This window comes from Microtus oregoni, unplaced genomic scaffold (assembly GCF_018167655.1).
Source record: "Microtus oregoni isolate MIOR12 unplaced genomic scaffold, Mior012 000026F_ref0000081, whole genome shotgun sequence".
In the NCBI taxonomy this organism is placed as follows: domain Eukaryota; kingdom Metazoa; phylum Chordata; class Mammalia; order Rodentia; family Cricetidae; genus Microtus; species Microtus oregoni.
This window is the reverse complement of record NW_024543085.1, coordinates 34,251,745-34,269,430: the sequence shown is the minus strand read 5'-3', so window position 1 is coordinate 34,269,430 and position 17,686 is coordinate 34,251,745. Positions and strand designations below refer to the sequence as shown.

The following is a 17,686-nucleotide window of genomic DNA, read 5'->3' as shown; positions in this document are numbered from 1 at the left end:
GCATAGCTGTCTTTAAAAGATCAGGGATACCTGAAGCCACGAGGAAGCCAATGCCTGGTTGGGGTGGGGTTCTGAAAGCCACAGAGTTCATGTCAACGGGTACTTAAAAGCATGTGTGCCACACCAGAGAGATAGGAAAGAGCTTCTCTGATGAATGGGGAAGTCAGGGGTCCCCTTGGTTTGGCAGGGCCATGAAAACCATCTTCCAGCCTCAAGCCTTTAGACTGGAGCAATCTTGTACATTTTTAGGATGACTGGTTTCCTGCTCTGGGCTTAGACTCAAAGTCTTCTCCAAGGCCAGGATTAAGGTGAATCACAAGAGAGACACCTAGAGCACATTTTACTAAGACCCTCCCCCTTGCGGATGTGACCATATCAGCCCTGCTCCTGTGGTTCACTGTGGTGCTAAGGAGCAAATTGTTGGCTCTCTCTGGCTCGTACCCGCGTCGCCCAAACTTCTCTTTGCCTCCACCCTGTCAGTGGCCTCTACTTTGTGACATGCCTCTCTGAATCTGTATCAAAAAAATCTGTTTTGTAAGGACAGTGGTCCTGGGTTGGGGTCTTAGGATTCCTATTATGGTGAAGAGACACCATGACCAAGGCAACTTTTATAAAGGAAAACATTTAATTGGGGCTGGCTTACAGTTCAGAGGTTCAGTCCCTTATCACCATGACTGGACATGGTAGCATGCAGGCAGACATGCTGCTGGAGGGGTAGTTGAGAGCGCTATGTTTGAACCTGCAGACAATGGGAAGAGTAGCTAGGTCTAGCTGGAGCTTCTAGACCTCAAAGCCTGCCCCTGGGGCCACACTTCCTCCAACAAGGCCACACTTCCTGGTAGTGCCACTCCCTGTGAGCCCATGGAGCCACTTTCTTCCGAACCACTACATTGTCCACACTGGGTTATATTTGCAGAGACCTATTTCCTCATATTGGAGGTTCCAGTGGATACTAATTATATGGGGACACCAGTCAGTCTACTCCAAGGACCATCAAAACTGGTCATTAATTCACTTGCATAGTAGTACATAGTGTATGTGGTGGGGGCATGTGATTTGTGTGGTATAAGTACAATATATGTGTTCATATGTGGTATGCATGGTGTGTGTGTATGTGCTGTATGGGTTATGTGGTATATATTTAATGTGTGTATCATTTGTATGTAGTATATATGTGTCATGTGAGTTTATTACATGAATAATGTATATGGTACTTATGTTATATACCTGTATGTGATATGTATGTTGTGTATATGTAGTATGTACTATGTGTGTATGATATGGGGGAGTGGTTAGTTGTGTATGTAATATCTACATGTGGGGCTGTGTTATGTGGCATGTGAGGTGTATATGTGCTGTATCCTTACTGCCCAAGGACAGAGCTGGTGAGGCAAGAAGCCCCACTCCAAAGCCTTCTTGCTGTGGGCTCACACTGAGTGTCCTGCTTTTCCTGTTTTCTTGTGTTCTTCCTGCACATTATGACAACACTAACCTATATTCCGGGGTTTAGTCAGAACCCCATTAGAGGTAAAAAAGACAATGGAGCCCTGTCTGATCCTGGATCACAAAGTCCCTGGTGTGCAGTCTCCCGTCAGGTCCCCAGGGAGAAGGGACAACACACATGGCAAAGAGGAGCATGCAGTGTGACAAGATCTATCTTTGAAACCCACGTAAAATTCAGTGTGCCACAAGCCCAGGACAAGAGGATGCCTCCTTTCTTCTAAAAGCCAGCAACTGACACCCAGAGGTCATTACAAGAAATAAACATTTTTCCCTTAGTAATCCAGGGTGCTCTAGCACCCACGAGATTATGGAAACATCTCTGGCACTTTGTATTTCAGCCAGTTCTGGCATCCAACATTTTTCTGCCTGACAGATAAAGGAACATGTCCTCTACCACAGCTCACAGTCTGCAAGGGTCTGCACCGGCTGCCATTTCAAAACACGGCTGCACCCAGGTCTCCTCAGGTGCTCTACCTTCAGACACCCTTTCCCTCACCCTGCTGTCCCAGACTGGAACTGAGAACTCAGCTTCCCTGAAAGTGTGCCCCCTCCACCATCAGCCAGGCCCTGTCCTCAGTCCTTTGTCTGGCTGGAAATTCCTAGGCCCAGGTCCAGTCTAAGTCCTACACTGAATTCTGGACTATGCTTCAGGAACTCTTGCTGCCAGCTCATCTCTTCACAGCAAGAACCTCCATGATCCCCTGTCACTGTCTCAGCTGGCAGAGTCCTCCTTGGTGTCTGGTTTACTTAGATTCACTGTTTTCACTTCTAATAAAAATCCAAAAGTGCCTTAGCCTTAAGTGGCCTTTGTTGTTTGTTTGCTTTATTTTGTTTTATTTTTTGGTTGTTGTTGTTTTGCCAGAAATAACACTCAAAACGTCTGCTCTTGGACTTGGAATGTGGGGCAATTGAAGTCTGTCAATTCTTCAAGAATTTTCTGTATCAAAATTACACAGCAACATTCTTGGCTCGGGCCAGATCAGTACCTTCCACTACAGGCCTGTGGTCTTCTTCCTCAATCCATTCAAATTAGAATTCAATTTGCAACTTGCTGAGTCAACCGGAGTGTTGCTATTTCCTCTTCTGTGTTCTGCGTTTTTATGATGATCCAGAACAGAGCTTCCTCAAGCCTCAGCTGTGACAACCACAAGGAGCAGACACAAACCCACTCTCAGCCACTTCAGCTGAGCCATAGACCACGGGAAAACTAAATGTAGAGCTGGAGAAATGGTTCAGAGGTTAAGAGCACTGGCTGCTCTTCCAATGGTCCTGAGTTCAATTCCCAACAACGATGTGGTGACTCACAACCATCTGTAATGAGATCTGATGCCTTCTTCTGGCCTGTGGGCAAACATGCAAACAAACACTGTGCACATAATAAATACATAAAATCTTTAAAAAATGAAGTGTAATTGTTAGTGACTGAGTTTGGGGTGGTTTGTTACACAGCAATAGCTGACTGATATAGCTACATTCACTTAATTTCCCTGAACCTTCATTTCTGCATCTATAAAATCAGACCACTGGATCAAAACTCAGTAAGCAGAGCCTTTTTACTCATGATGCACAAATAATGACCGTGATAAATAATGGCTATGACACATGTCCAGCAGTACCAGAGACTAAATGTGTCATGGATTAAGACTGCAGACGCTAGAGGTAGAGAAGGACTGGAATATTTTAATTGAGGTTAAGAACTTGGGACATGAGGGCTGGAGAGATGGCTCAATGGTTAAAAGCACTGGTTGTTCTTCCAGAGGACCTAGATTCAATTCCCAGCCCCCACATGGCGGCTCACAATTGTCTATAAATGCAGTTCTAGAGGATCTGACATTCTCACACCAATGCACATAAAAGAAACAAACAAAACCTTGAATATGTGGTGAGCTGTTATGGTGAGAAAGTCTCTGGAGCCCCTGCAGAGCTGGGCTGGTTTGAATGTCCCCCATAGGCTTGGGGATCTTGGCACTTGGTGGCTCTGCTTGGGGAGGCTGTGGAACCTGTAGAAGGTGGAGCCTTGCTAGAAGAAGCACAACACTGGGGTCTGGCTTCAAATGTTTATTATCTCTCACCACTTCCTGTTTGCTTTCACCATTTCCTGTTTATGGAAGATTTGAACTCTCAGCTTTCTGCTCCAGCTGCCAAGCCTGCTGTTCTCTCCCAACCATGACGGACTCTCATCCTTCGAGAACTATATACCAAAATGAACTTAGTTTTTGGTCATGATGTTTTACCGTAGCAACAGAAAGTAACTCACACAGAAGTCGGTACCAGGATCGTAAGGTATGACCACATTCTTTCGGGCAGGACTGTGGAAGGAGTCCAGAACTCTGGGCTGGGAAAGCTGTTCTGTGGGAGTTTGTAAACTCACGCTGGAAGTGGTACAGGCAATGCAGCCTGGTTTGTGAGGTTTCAGAGGGAAATTTGAGTCTTTAAAAGACTTGCAGGACCATTTGGTGGTATAGTCTGATTAATAATCAGCCACTTCTGGGCAGCTGGGGCAGAAGAGTCACCTGTTATTAACAAGAGGCCAGCACCACTGAAGCCTGTGGAGACTTCTTTGATTAGGATTGATGTAAGAGGGCCGAGCCTACTGTGGGTGATGCCAAGCCTGCTGGTGGTCACGAATAGTATGGGAAACCTGGCTGAGCAAGCCATGGAAAGCAAGCCAGTAAGCAACACTCTGATTCTGTTCCTGCCTCCATTCCTGCCCTGACTTCCTTTCATGATGGGCTGTAACCTATAAGTCAAACAAACCCCTTCCTTCCCCAGGTTGCTTTTGGTCAACGTTTTATCATAGCAAACAGAAACCAAACTACTCCAAGAGCTGGAAGGCAAGTTGGGAAGTGTGGGGTTCTCTCGAGCCCTCGCTGGCATAGGGAGAAAGAACAGAGTGGTGGCAGATAGACCTTATAGTCAAGGAAGAGAGGGGTAAGTGGTGGGTTGTGAGTTCTTTGGTTAGCTGGCTTATTATTTGGTTAGTTTACTGGTTGGTTGGTTAGTTTAGTGGCTAGCTAACTGCATTATTCACTTGGTAGCGCGGTAAAGGACCGAGAGAGTTAGGGCTGCAGTGGGGCTGCAGTGAGCAGGAAATGCAGTGCCTACAGTCAGGAGAGGAAGGAGGAAGGCTCCACAGGGTTTATGTGCCAATTTGCCACACGTCATTTACACTTCAAGTTCTCAAACCCAAAGGCAAGGAAACCAGCAACCACACGGAAAGAAATAGCGCTCTTCCCTTCAAGACAGATAAATGGCAGTGGTGGCATGGGAAAACGTGAACATTTTCTGGGAAGTGGACGGAGTTAGGGGTTGTTTTACAAAGCAGTTTTTCAAGAAAGAGATTCTGAAGTAAGAGCTGTTAGGGACGAAGCATCAACACCAATGGGTTAACAACAGTTTATGTTGCTGTAGTGAGAAAACTGTTCAAAACACCCCCACTTTCAAGGAAAGTATGGCCACCTCTGCTGCATCATATGGAAAATCATAGGTCTGAGGTCCGAAGCTGGCTGTGGCACTCTGGCGGTGATAAAATTACCCACGGCACCCCTATACTGCCTGCCTTCCCGTGCGCGTGTGTGTGTGTGTGTGTGTGTGTGTGCGCGCACACATTTTACACTTGGGTAAATTGAGGCACAGTATCTTACCTAGCTTGTTTAAGGTCTTAAGGTCAAGGTCAGTCAGAATTTGAACCCAGGTCATCACAAAGTCCAAGCTCTGAGCCAACATAGAAAGTGGGAGAGGCAGACACGAGTAAGGTGTCTGTGGACTGGCAAGCTACCAATGTCTTGAGAGTGTATTGTTTCCCTGAGTGGGCTCAACTGCCCACTTGGCGGTGCTTCACATCTTTGCTCTAGTCAACAGGACAGAGATGAACTTCAACCCACACTACAGTACAGCACGGCTTACAAAAAAAATTTTTTACGATTGTAACAGATGAGGGTGGTGGCTCCCTAAGGTGACAGTCACAGTGTCAAAGAACAGTGCACTGAGTGTTCTGGGTGTTCGTTTGTGCCCCACGAAGTCCTATAGGTTGTGTCTTTTTGTTCAGCGCAGTCGATCAGGTCACTGAGTGCCTAGTGCCCAATAGGAGGGTATTGAGTGCTTGGGCCGAATACTGAGAATTCCAGCTAAAGTGAGTTATACCTGCCCCTGCCCTTGGGGGACCCACCTTCAGGTGGGGAAGCTGCTGGGTGATCAGGAAGAGAGAAGGTAACAGGTGTGAGGAGAGCCTAGGGATGCAAAGGATGAAGCTGTCAGCTGAGAAAGGAAGCCAACTTCCCACAAACAAGGGGAACTAGGCAGTGAGCAGCCGCACACAGAGGAACTGGGGACAAAAGGGGGACAGCTGAGAGGTGACAGGAGAGGCACCGGCAAGGACAGGTCCCCAAGAGCCCTCGTGAGCTGAGCCAGGAGGAGCTGATTTGAGGGAAGGAGGCCCAAGGAAGGCTTATTTTTCACACTGGGGTGCAGTTAGCTACTTGTGGGGTCTCCTGACTATAGGTATAGAGTGAATTTGAGGAACTGGGGACAGGGCAAACAGGGAGGCTCCCAGCCTCAGATTCTCTAGGCGTCTTCAGCCTTAGGGGAGCAGATAGAAGAGGGACAGGGTCCAGGGCCACCTAGGAATGTAGACTGGCTGGGGGGATGTGAGACGCGGGGGGGGGGGGACACCAAGACGGAGTCCCAAAGAGCCATGCGCGGCAAGGTGGAAGTTTGTGTGTGTGCAGAGAAGTGGGGGGCTGTTGACCTTCCCTTACCCACAGGAAACGAGAAAGGAAATGTGACCTGCCCAACATCACTCTGCAGGAAATCGTTGGTCCCTAAATGAAAGGTCTGGCTGATTCCCAGCGCACGACGCTTTTCCTGAGAGCTTCTCACCCTTGACCTCCGCAGTCCCTCCTGCCAGGGGATGCAGTTGCTAAAGTGCCCCGTTGCCTGTGTGCTCAGAGAGGGGTGAGGTGTGTAACGGATTGTGGTCCCTCCTCGGCGCTCTGCAGCCCGTGGTCCACTGCCTATTGATTTGTGAAGGTGGGAGAGTGGTGTGTGCAGTATTTTCCCCGTCTCAGGGAGTCTAATGTAAATTGTGCATTTATTGACAATAAGAGGGTGCAGGGTACCTGAAATGTCAAGTCTTTTTGCTCTGGAGCAGAATGATAACTTGGGCCCACAGATGCTGACTATCTCATTGATCAGTTCTGCTCGTTGGCAGGGCTTCCATTTGGTTCGTGGCTAAATAATTACAATGGGCGAGATCAATCAATCCCTACATAAACACACATTGTGGTAGGGACAATGGAGCACTGGACCTATGGGGACAATCGTATCAACAGTGGATGCTGGGGAAGAGTCTAGATGCCGATGCTCTACACTACGGGGCTGGTGATCAATAGGACAAGGCAGAACAAGGCCTGCTCTTTGCTCCCACTCTACAAGTGGTCACGTGCCTCTTCTCCCCGCCCCAGGGGTTGGGATGCTCTACCACGCAACACCCCTACCACCACATATGCATCCCATCCCATCTTCCCTAGTCTTGTTCTCTCATTTCAAATGCTTTACCTCCCTGAGTTCATGGGACCCCTGCCCACAGCATAGCCACGAGGCAGACCAGGACATAGTCGAGAAAACCCTTCACTGCTTGAATGAACAGAGAACTTACTCTTTCGAATAGAAGTCACAAGCAAGGCCTTTTGCCAGGTGCTGGAGATGCAGTGGCGTCCGTGGGCCCACGGGAGGGAAACTCATCCCGCCCTCCCTTGCACACGCACGTGCACATTCGGCCATATCTGTAACAGTATCCCATGAAGCAATGGTGCTGTAATAGCTAGTTGGGCACCAGAATGGTGACTGCTGAGCAGCTACGGGACACTTGTGACTTTAACTCAGATGCTTCCATCAGGACATACGGTCAGGAAGACAGGATAGGTACTTGCAACACGATAATGTTGTAGCACTTAGAGGGAAGGGGCAGAAAGACAAGGCTCGTTGCACACTGGCCTGGTTGAAGGGTCCTCCATGGAAGAAGAACTCTAAGGCAGGCTTTTGAAGGGTAGACAGGATGTAATGTAACAGCCAGGGGAGACTTTCTGGCAAGAGGGCTTGTGAGAGAGGAAGGTGCTGTGTGCCAGGCGGAAGAGTAGGACAGAAAGAGTTTAAGGCACTCTCTGAGCAGAATGTGGAGTTGCTGGTGTGGTGTGTTGCAATGCTGGCCCTCTCTGGCTCTCTCCCCCAGGATGTCTGTGCCAGCCTCAGGAAGGAGGGTTTGGGTGGAGGAGAAGCCCCTGTTTCTAGGAGGCTGGCTTAGCTTTTTGGATCACCTCTGATACCATTTTCCCAAATCCTTTGAAAAATGGGGGATGGGACTTCATTCAGGAGCCGGCCGTCCCTGGAAATAAAGCTTCAGAAGCTTGTCTTGGTGTGAGGCTGTCTAAGAGGGGTAGGGTAGCTCATCAGTATGGCCTGGAGCTGGACTCTGCTTAAGTTGGTGACAAACCAAAAATGCCAGTTCTAGAGGAACCCTGAATCCATAGTCCTCCTCACCCCTTCTACCAGGAAGTTGTACAATATCACACATTTCTGATGAGCCAGGAGACATGAGGCCTCCAGTAACTGAGACGATGACCATGTGATCATCTGCCCTTTATCTCTTGGCTCCCCAAAGACACTTTTCCTTCAAGTTATCCCTGCCACAAGGAACAAGTCCCTGGAAGACTACAGGGATCCCCAAAGATGAGTACGTACTTTAAATAACTTAAATAGCAAAGGGTAGCCCATTTGTTTGCTCTTGGGGTATCTGGGGATGGGGGAAGGGAACACTCAGTAGCATTCTGGGAAAGCCACTCCCACTTCCTCCTCAGCAGAGTCAAGCGGGTACCTGAGTAGCTCAGGGAGGCACAGGCATAAAACTGACACTTGCTTCATTGCTGTAAGAAGTGAGATTCTTGTTTCATTTCTGCCTGATATGCTCTTAATGAGAAATGACTCCCACAGCTAGTGTGTTTGAATACCTGGTCTCCAGTGTGGGCACTATTCTGGATACTTGTAGACCCTATGGGACTGTGGCCTAGCTAACAGAAGTAGGTTGCTGGGGGTGAACATGGAAGGTAATAGCCCCTTCAGCTTCTGGCCTGGGTTTCAGCTTACTGATCCACAAAGATGGTAAGTGGCCATGTTGCAAGCTCCTATCACCATAGGGTGAGGTGTCCCAGGGCCACCCTGAACTGAAGTAAACCTCCCCACCCCTTAAGTGGGGTGGTCATACAACATAAAAGCAACTGACACCCCTGCTTCAAGGCTAGATGCCACCAGAAGCCCAAATCCCTTTCTAGATAAGGAAAGGAAGGATGGGACATTGTCAGGAAAGTGCATCCCACACAGCATGAAGACCTGAATCTAGATTCCCAGCACCTATGTAAAAGGCCAGACATGCCAGTGTACGCCTAGAACCCCAGCAAGGGGGGGAAGCAGGGACAGGGGATCCCTGGTATTTTCTGGCTACCCAACCATGAGCTCCAGGTTCTTTTTTTTTTTTTTTAGCAGCAGCCTGGACAAACTGCTTTTTTTTTTAAGTATTTATTTATTTATTATGTATGCAATATTCTGTCTGTGTGTATGCTTGTAGGCACCAGACCCCATTATAGATGGTTGTGAGCCACCATGTGGTTGCTGGGAATTGAACTCAGGACCTTTGAAAGAGCAGGCAATGCTCTTAACCTCTGAGCCATCTCTCCAGACCCCAAGCTCCAGGTTCTTGTCTCAAAAGAGAAAAAAAAGGTGGAAAGGCTGGAGAGATGACTCAGCAGTTCCCAGCATGTATTGCTCTTGCAGAGGACCCCAGTTTTATTCCTGTTACCCACATCTGAAACCTACTGCTGCCTGTAACTCCGGCTCCAGGGAATCCAATGTCCTCTTCTGGCCTCTAAGGGCATCTGCCACTCCCACCCAGACACTTGTTCATACACATAATTTTCTTTTTTTAATGAAGGCAGATTAACAATTGTAGAAAACACCTGATTTTGATCTTTGGCTTCTATGCCCACATGTGTGTGCACACACACGCTAATGTGCACATACAAGAACAATCAGACACACAGAGAGAAGGAATGACCATAAGGAACGAGAATATGGCCACAGTTTTCTTAAAAACTAAAACCACAAAAACCCACAACAACAATCATCTGCCCAATGAATTCAGCCTTCGGGCAGAATTCAAAGTCTTCCACAACTGGTTCATTTGCCTGGATGAACAAATAGTGCCCAGAAGCTTTATTGTTTATAATCACCTTTTATTCAGATAGCAAATACTATTAGCCAGCTTAATCACCTATTTGCCAAATTGGGAGCTATTTTTAAGGACCAATCCTCTCTCAACAAAGACACTGTGCCCAGGGGCTCCCCGAGCCCACATCTAGACACCCTGTGTCCTCAGGACACAGTTCCTGATGGGTTGGATCTGCCGCAAGGGCTCAGCCTATCAGAAAAATGCCTTTGAAGGTCATAAAATACATCTGGCTGCATAACTTCTGGTGCGCATGCTAAAATAATCAGTCACGTTGCTTTACAGTCACACCTCGCACTCTAGCTCTGGAAAATCAATAAAGTGAGAAGGACAGAGACACTGTGCATGACTATTGAAAAGAGAAAACAAAACAAACCCCCCCCCCAAAAAAAACCCGTAATATTCTGTGGAAATAGTCCTGGAGGAAGCGCAGACCTAGTTCTCGTGAGCAGGCGTGGTTTTTCTCTCCACACTCACCAGTGCCTTATTAAACTGAAGTACCCATTGTATTCCAAGCAAAAATGCAAAAAAAGCAAAAACAGGGAGCAGCGCGCATTCTTCTCTAGGGGCTCCGAGGCACTGGGAATTATCCACGGCCTTTGAAACGTATTTCTAAAGTGTCTATTATTCACACTCTTAATGTGCTGTTCTCCGGAAGTTACCACCTCTAATGGGCCTTTGCCTGGGATCCTTCCCCGCCTGAGATAGTCCCCCTCGCCTAAACTGCCCACTGTGTTCTTCCCTGAGCATCAAGCCCCAGCTAAAGGCCCATCTGCTGGCGAAGTCGAGTCTCAGAGAGGCTGACAGGGCTGGAGACGTAGCTTAGCTGAGAGAGTGCTTACTTAGCACGCACGAGGTCCTAGGTTTGATCCCCAAGACTGTTTAAAGCCAGGCATAGCGGTACACAGCTGTCATCCTCAAAAGACGGAGGTTGGAGGATCAGAAGTTTCAGGTCATCCTTGACGACGTAGTGAATTAGAGGCCAGCATGAGCTATATGAGACCCTGTCTCGAAAGAACAAAAACAGGTCACACGTGGAAGTGTGTGATGCTGGTAATCCCAGAACTCAGGAGGGAAAGGCAGAGGAATCTGTATGAGTCTGAGGTCAGCTTAATCTAATTGCCAGTTCCAGGCCAACCAGGGTTATGTAGTGAGAACCTGTCTCTGCAAATAAAAATTAAAAAAAAAATCAGCAATAAAAACAAAGGCTAAAGGTTAAGGGTTCATAGAGAGGCATCCGTTGTTAAGAGCACTGGCTGCTCTTCCAAAGGACTGTGGCTCAATTCCCAGCATCCACATGGTCACTCCCAACCTTCCATAACTCAAGTCCCAGGGTATCTGACTCCCTCTTCTGGCCTCCTCAGGTACTGCATGCAGGTAGTAGACATATATGCACAAAACATGCATAAACAGAAAGGAAAAATTAAAAACAAAAGCAAGGGCTGAAGGACTGAGACTGGGAGAGGAGAAACAAGAGTCATTCACAAGGCTCCAGTGAGGGCCCCCACACTGTTTCTGGGGTGTACTTCCAGGCTTCTGGGGCACTCTGTCAGGTCCTGGGGCTGCCACTTAGAATGAGTAGGATGTCCAGACAAAAGGAAAAATCACCATTTGTAGATAATTTGGGGTTTAGCCAACCTTTCAGTAGCAGAGTATCTAGGTCCACATAGCCCTACACTGAACAATGCCAAAGCCGTCCAGGTCCAGAAGGGTCTGCGGCCATCTTTGCTGATGCCTACACTGTGCCCAAGTGCCTGGGATGGCAAGGGCACTGACTCAAGCCCAGAGCAGCATTCCTGCCACCCGACCGAACCAATGTGCTGCTTGCCACTCCTCTGATGTTGAACTTTGAGCCAGAACTCATTGTGAGCCCTAATTTTGCCACTAGGCTCCCTAGCTTTCTTGTCCCATAGGGAACAACACATCCACCCTTGGAACCTGAGGGTCTCAAAAGGGTAGCTTGACTCTTTCAGCCCCTCGGTAGCAGTCTTTCCTTTTCACCAGCCCATAGATGCATCCAGCTGTCTTTCCCAGGGAAAGGGCTTGACTTCCCTCCCACCATGGCTGACACAGCATCACTCCGTCAAATAAAGGTGGGAATGCCAAAGCGAATGAAGTTGAATAGGCTTCTTTCCTGCGGCATTTTCCAAGGCCTTTGATCTTCTGTCAATCTCCCAGAAAGGCAGGCCTACCTCAGATCTAACATTCCAAATATTGTCAGAAACAAAAACCCAGGAATGGCAAACAAACTGCTCTTCAGCCCGTGAATACCGACTTTGTGATCCTGGGCACTTTTTCCTCTATCTTCGATTGTATCAGAAAACACAAGTGTCCCTTGGTGTCCACATGGCCTAATTTTCAAGACCCCCAACAGACATCAAAACACAAGATTCTTTGGTCCCTTACAGAAAATGATTCAGGCTTTGTATACACACATTCCCCTCTGTGCTTTCAATCACCTCTAGATGACTTAGAGTAGCCACGGCGACAAGTGGACGTGCTAAGTAAACACTATGCTGTATTGTTCCGGGAATGATGGCGAGGGAAAATCCACACATGTTCAGTAGAGGTGAAGCACCATAGGCTCAACCCCTGAGCCATCTCCCAGCACTTTTTTTGGGGGGGGGGACTTTCTACCACATTTGTTTTTGTATTTTAACCTGGGGTCGGTTGAATCCATGAATACAGGCCCATATAGAGGGCTGACTGAAATATTTTTCTTGTTCTGCCATGCTCTGGGCTTATCTGGCAGCCACATTCTACCCCAGTGGTTTATCTTAAATATGTCCTGGAAGTAGATAAGGCCCTAGAAATGGAACTCGGTCTCCCATACAGAAAGCAAGCTCTCTTCTGAGAAACTTCTGCGCACATGGGTGGTGTGTTCCACGATAATCTCAAATCCTAATAATCCTCAAACACATTTTAATTGAAACTAGACTTAGAAGCACTTATCAGCACACCACCTCACTCAGATTCCTATGTAAATGTTGAACCAACTCACACCTCTGGGCCTGAAACCAGAGTTTTAAACCTGGCATTAAAAGCCCTTCCACCTACCCAAGATAGACCCCTCCCCTTCGCCATGTTCATATTTGAGGGCTTGTGCTGCCTGCCATCTTCATACCGCCTTCCATGCTGATCACACCTGATCACACCTGATCACACCACCCTTCCAATCCCCCCACCAAACTGTGACACTTCAGGTTCCAAACTTCCGTACCCAAAGTACACAGTTTCTTTCTGTGTGCCCTGTACTTGTTGAAAGCAGAATTTTCCAATTCTACATTTTTTAAAGGCAAAATTACTCTTTCTTTTTTGCTAAGTATTCACACTCCTTAAAGAAATAGGAAAGCTATAGAAAGGCTAAAAGAAGAAAAAAAAATCTCCCCTAACCCCACCACTGAAAGAAACCTATTATTAATATTTCCTCACACTCTTTCTAACAGGATAAAGACATCTTTATCTACCCCAGGAATCCAGCTGCCAGACCTCAGGCATTGCTTGAAAGTTGAAACACACTAGTACTTAAGGGTGCAATATTCAACTCAGCTTACTTCTTGGAGTAAGAGTTTCAAACAATTCTATTCAGAAAAGTGATGTCTATCCCCCACCCCCGTCTCGGAGCTGGGTATGAAACCCAGGGTTTTATTTATGCCACGCAAGCGCTCTGCCACTCAGCTGTACTACCAGATGACAAGGGAGCTCTCATCTGATGCGGATAAGACAATGGCTCCGTGGGCAAAGCATGAAGGCCTGTGTTTGGATCCCTAGCATCGGATGTAAGAAAACAGGTATGGCAGAATCAGTGGGCTTCAGGCTCAGTAAGAGACCCTGTCTCAATAAATAAGGTAGGGAATAATATAAGAAGACAATGTACCCTCGTCTTGGCTATACAAGGTGAGCAGGGCAGTAGAAACAGTCGAGCTGCAATAATTATAAAGGCAGGCACCAAGCTGCCTCACACCACACACACGAGATCTTCAGGAAGCAAATGAGACTCGTGGCAGAAGGTTTGGATTTCTGTGCAACCATGAAGTCTAACAAAAGTCAAAAGTAGACTCGGGGCCTCCTGCCAGTGTTTATCAGACATCTATGTGCCACAGGCATTGGGAGTGAAAGAAGAAGCAGGCAGAGGTGGGCTTCTCAGTGACTTGGAGGGATGCTCCGCCAGGATCACACCCCTGAGCTGTGTTGAAGGAAAGAGCAGAGGAAAGGGTGCTGCCACTTGCAGCACTGCACAGTTGAGTGTGACCAGTGTGCAGACTGTCGGGAGAGACTGGAGAGGTGGAGTGGCTGAAGCGACAGAGGCCACTCCGGGAATCTGGAGCTGATGAATATAGACTTGTCAAGTTGACCTCATTCAGCCAGACATTAGCAGAGTCCTCTGCCACGAGCTCCATGCTTCCAGAATTGCAATGAGAACGGAGATCCTGCACAAGCCTTGAAGAATTCACAGACTGGAGGTGACATGATGCAACCTTGGGGTCCCTGGTGCCTCTATCTGCTCTGCACATAGGCTGCCCATTTCAGTGTCCCCTGGACTGGTCAGAGGGAACACCTAAAGGAGGTCAGGTCGGTGCCTCCAAACGACATTCCACAGGACACACTTAACCAAGGATATCCATGAATTCAGCCCAACACAAAATCTTAAACTTACTTAAATTATTTATTTATTTGTTGGTTTATTTCCAGCCAGGGTTTCACTGAGTTGTCCTGGAACTAGCTCTTATAGACCAGACTGACCTCGAACTCACAGAGCCCTGCCTGCCTCTACAACCCGAGTGTTGGGATTAAAGGCATGGGCCAGTACCACCTGACTTGAACTTACTTAAAACATGAGGTGTGTGTGCGTGCGTGCGTGTGTGTGTGTGTGTGTGTGGTTTTCTTTTGTAACTCGGTTGCATAGTTCTCAGCTGTGAACTTTACAGATGACGATGTTGGGTGCCAATATCAAAAGGTGGATACCCTTGGTAGATTCCCACTAGACCACAGCACTCTCTACAATTGCTCTTGGGTACCATGAGGGTCTCTCTGTACCTCAAATTCCTGACCTTTGATCCCCTCTCCTTGGGACACAACCCCCATATATACATAGATGCTCACAGGAGATGTAGCCAGAGGGTTGGAAGTCTCACCAAAATCAAACTGGGGGCTACCTTCCTCCCCAGCGACTTTCACCTTTGTAGACACTGAGCTCAACCCCCACCCCACCTCCACCACACCATGTTGCCCCCTCCCTGACTCGTTGGATCCAGATCTCCCATTCCCCTGACCTTCTGCTAGGGCCTCCCACCATGCTAGCACACATTAACAGGTCGATAAATATTTCTGTGATAACAAATGGAAGCTAAACTCTTACTTCCCATTCACCACCTGTGCTCTGCGCCTCTGTCTTCACCCCGCGTCTTTGAACCCAGCTATTAATAGGGCCTGGGAATAGATTACACACACAGCTGCCGTGCCGGATGGTGTGGCCATGAGTCTCTGCAGAAAGCTGATTGGGAACACCCAGCTATGCCGCTTATCAGGCAGGACACGGGCCCTCTCCACCATCAGAGCAATGGTAACATATGCGGCCCGCTCACTTCGCCCATCAAACATTTATTGAGGCCATGCTATATGTCAGACGCAGAGCTGAGAGTTCGGAATACAGAAATGAGAAAGGCACCGAGAGGGAATGCAGAAGTGTGTGCAGGGAGGCACTAATGCTGCAGGACCACCTGGACGACTCACGTGGGTCAGGATTTGAGTGCCACAGAACACAGCCAATGAAGAGAAAGTCGCATTAATAAACATTTCTTTTTTTTTTTTTTGAGACAAGATCTTAGGCGGTCTGGGTTGGTTAAGGATGACCTTGAACTTCTCATCCTCCTGCCTCGACCTCCCCAGATCGGGGGTTACAGATTTATGCCACCACACCCAGTATTTAGGTAGTGCCAGGGATTCTGCCGCCCCCTCCCCCAGCCCATAATCAGAACAATAGTAAGAAATGAGAGTATGCATAAAGCCATCCACTAAGGACTTTTCTTTTACAGTGTGGGGGTTCAAATCTAGGACACCCCACATGCTATCCATGTGCTCTGAGCTATCTCCCCCGGACCCAATCATGTTTTCTCTGCTTTTAGGTTACACAGGCAGGAGTCTATCACGGCGGCTGGCATCTAGTATGCTCCTACTGTATGTCATAAACTGTGGGTTTGATTCCACAGAGCAGAAGATCACACCGAAGAGGATGCTTAGGCTTGGGGGCGAGTGGCTACCATTTGCTCTTGTCTGTATGTGTGGCTGGTTTCCGCGCCAGATAAGCCATGCTGAGACAGAAAAGTTCAAAAAATAATTAAACCAGTTAAAAAGCAAAAGAGCACTGGGATTGAAGCCGGGTTTCAGAGCCAATTTCCAAGAAGTCATTTCATCATCAGAGAACATCAAACGCGCATTCCACTTTCGGCTATGCAAATTCCAGAAGAATAATACCTCACATTTGCATAATGCTTGATGTTTTTCAAAGTGCCTTCCCAGTTATTAATCTACAGGAGGCTTTATTACCCCTAGAAACATAAATTCAAACTCTCTTCCAGCTCTATTATTTTTTCCACTTTCCCCTTAAAACCCAGAGAGAGCAAAATCCAGGTGGTTGGGAATACAGAGGCAATGCTAAGGAGGGTAGCTGACAGGCCAGGCAGACACAAACACAGCTCTTTGTGAGGCCTTTCTTTTACAGACATCACTAGGGCCAGATTAAGAAATTGGCTGTTGAATTAACAGACCCGCAGGGGAGTGGCGGTGGAGCTCAAGTTTAAGATTCTTTCAGGACCTCCAGCTTCCTGGGCACTGTGCTGCGCACCTCGTTTGGAACGTATTCACTTCCGTAACATAGCAGAAAATTAGAAAATTCACTCTGTCACTTTGTCCCTAAACCTGCAGACATCCCTGTCACCAGCTTGCTGGAGAGTCTGTCGGCCAAAGAGCTTACATGTCTTTAATAAGCCATGAACCAGGGGGCTGAATCCGTTGTAAACTCAACATGAAGAAAGGGTTTCAGAAAGCAAGGCGAGACAATATGACAGGGTTTGAGGAAACACTTTCAGCCATGCCTAATGCCTTGGCAATTTTCTTCTCCTTCCCTCTTTCAGACTTAATTACGTGTGGCGTCTCAGTCGCTGAACCACTGGCGTTTCCTGACACTTGGCTCTCACGCGTTTTAGCAAAAGATTAACCTGGCTGTTTGCTTTTAATTCTGAAGCGGTGTTAATACTCAACTCCCTCTAGATTAGACAAGAAGAAGAAAAACAAATGCCCGCACACCCCACCTGGCAGCACAGGCTCCATGCTGACGTTTCTCGCCATGTCACGGTCCCTAGGGTGGGCTGCACTTACCATTTCAGGAGGGCCAAGAGAGCCACGGACAGGGTCAGAGTCACCACGGTGCCACTCGGTTCCCACTCGAGAAACCCCAAAACTTCCATTATTTCTCTGAGACCCCAGAGGGGTGGTCCTCTGGAGGAAAGATCGGGTTGATCTGCTACCCTTATGGGAGTCCTGATCTGTGTGTAGGTGGTAGAGAAAGAAATGGTAGCCAGCGACGCATCACACCCAGTGGGTCCCCCAAATGTGCTCTCCCTCAGAGTGTGTCTTTATAAAGAGGAAGGAAGCAGTGAGAGAAACAACGGGTTTCGGGGCAAGGCAATGAATCAGCGACTTTATTTTCTTGATGACTGCGTTGTCAATAAACATTTATGTTAGCTTCCCTGGAAACAGCAGCAGACAGACAGGGGCCCCATGTTCACTGAGAAGCAAAATGGTTGGAGCCATCGACTGCTGCTCTAATAAGCATTCCTCAGGGAGAGGACTCCTCTGTGAGTTCCCTCTGGACACTTTTGTCAAGCCAAGTCAGGGATGATACCGATC

General features: G+C 47.8%; 1 protein-coding gene across 1 annotated transcript in view; it reads right to left on the bottom strand.

The window, feature by feature from the left end:
• Positions 1–17,369, bottom strand: part of Tbxas1 (thromboxane A synthase 1) — a 164,755-nt gene extending 147,386 nt beyond the window's left edge. Inside the window, exon 1 of the mRNA XM_041675654.1 lies at positions 17,156–17,369. Within this exon, the coding sequence (XP_041531588.1) occupies positions 17,156–17,244 (89 nt within the window). The 5' untranslated portion in view covers positions 17,245–17,369. The remainder of the gene's footprint in view (positions 1–17,155) is intronic.
• Between the last annotated feature and the right edge of the window lie 317 nt (positions 17,370–17,686).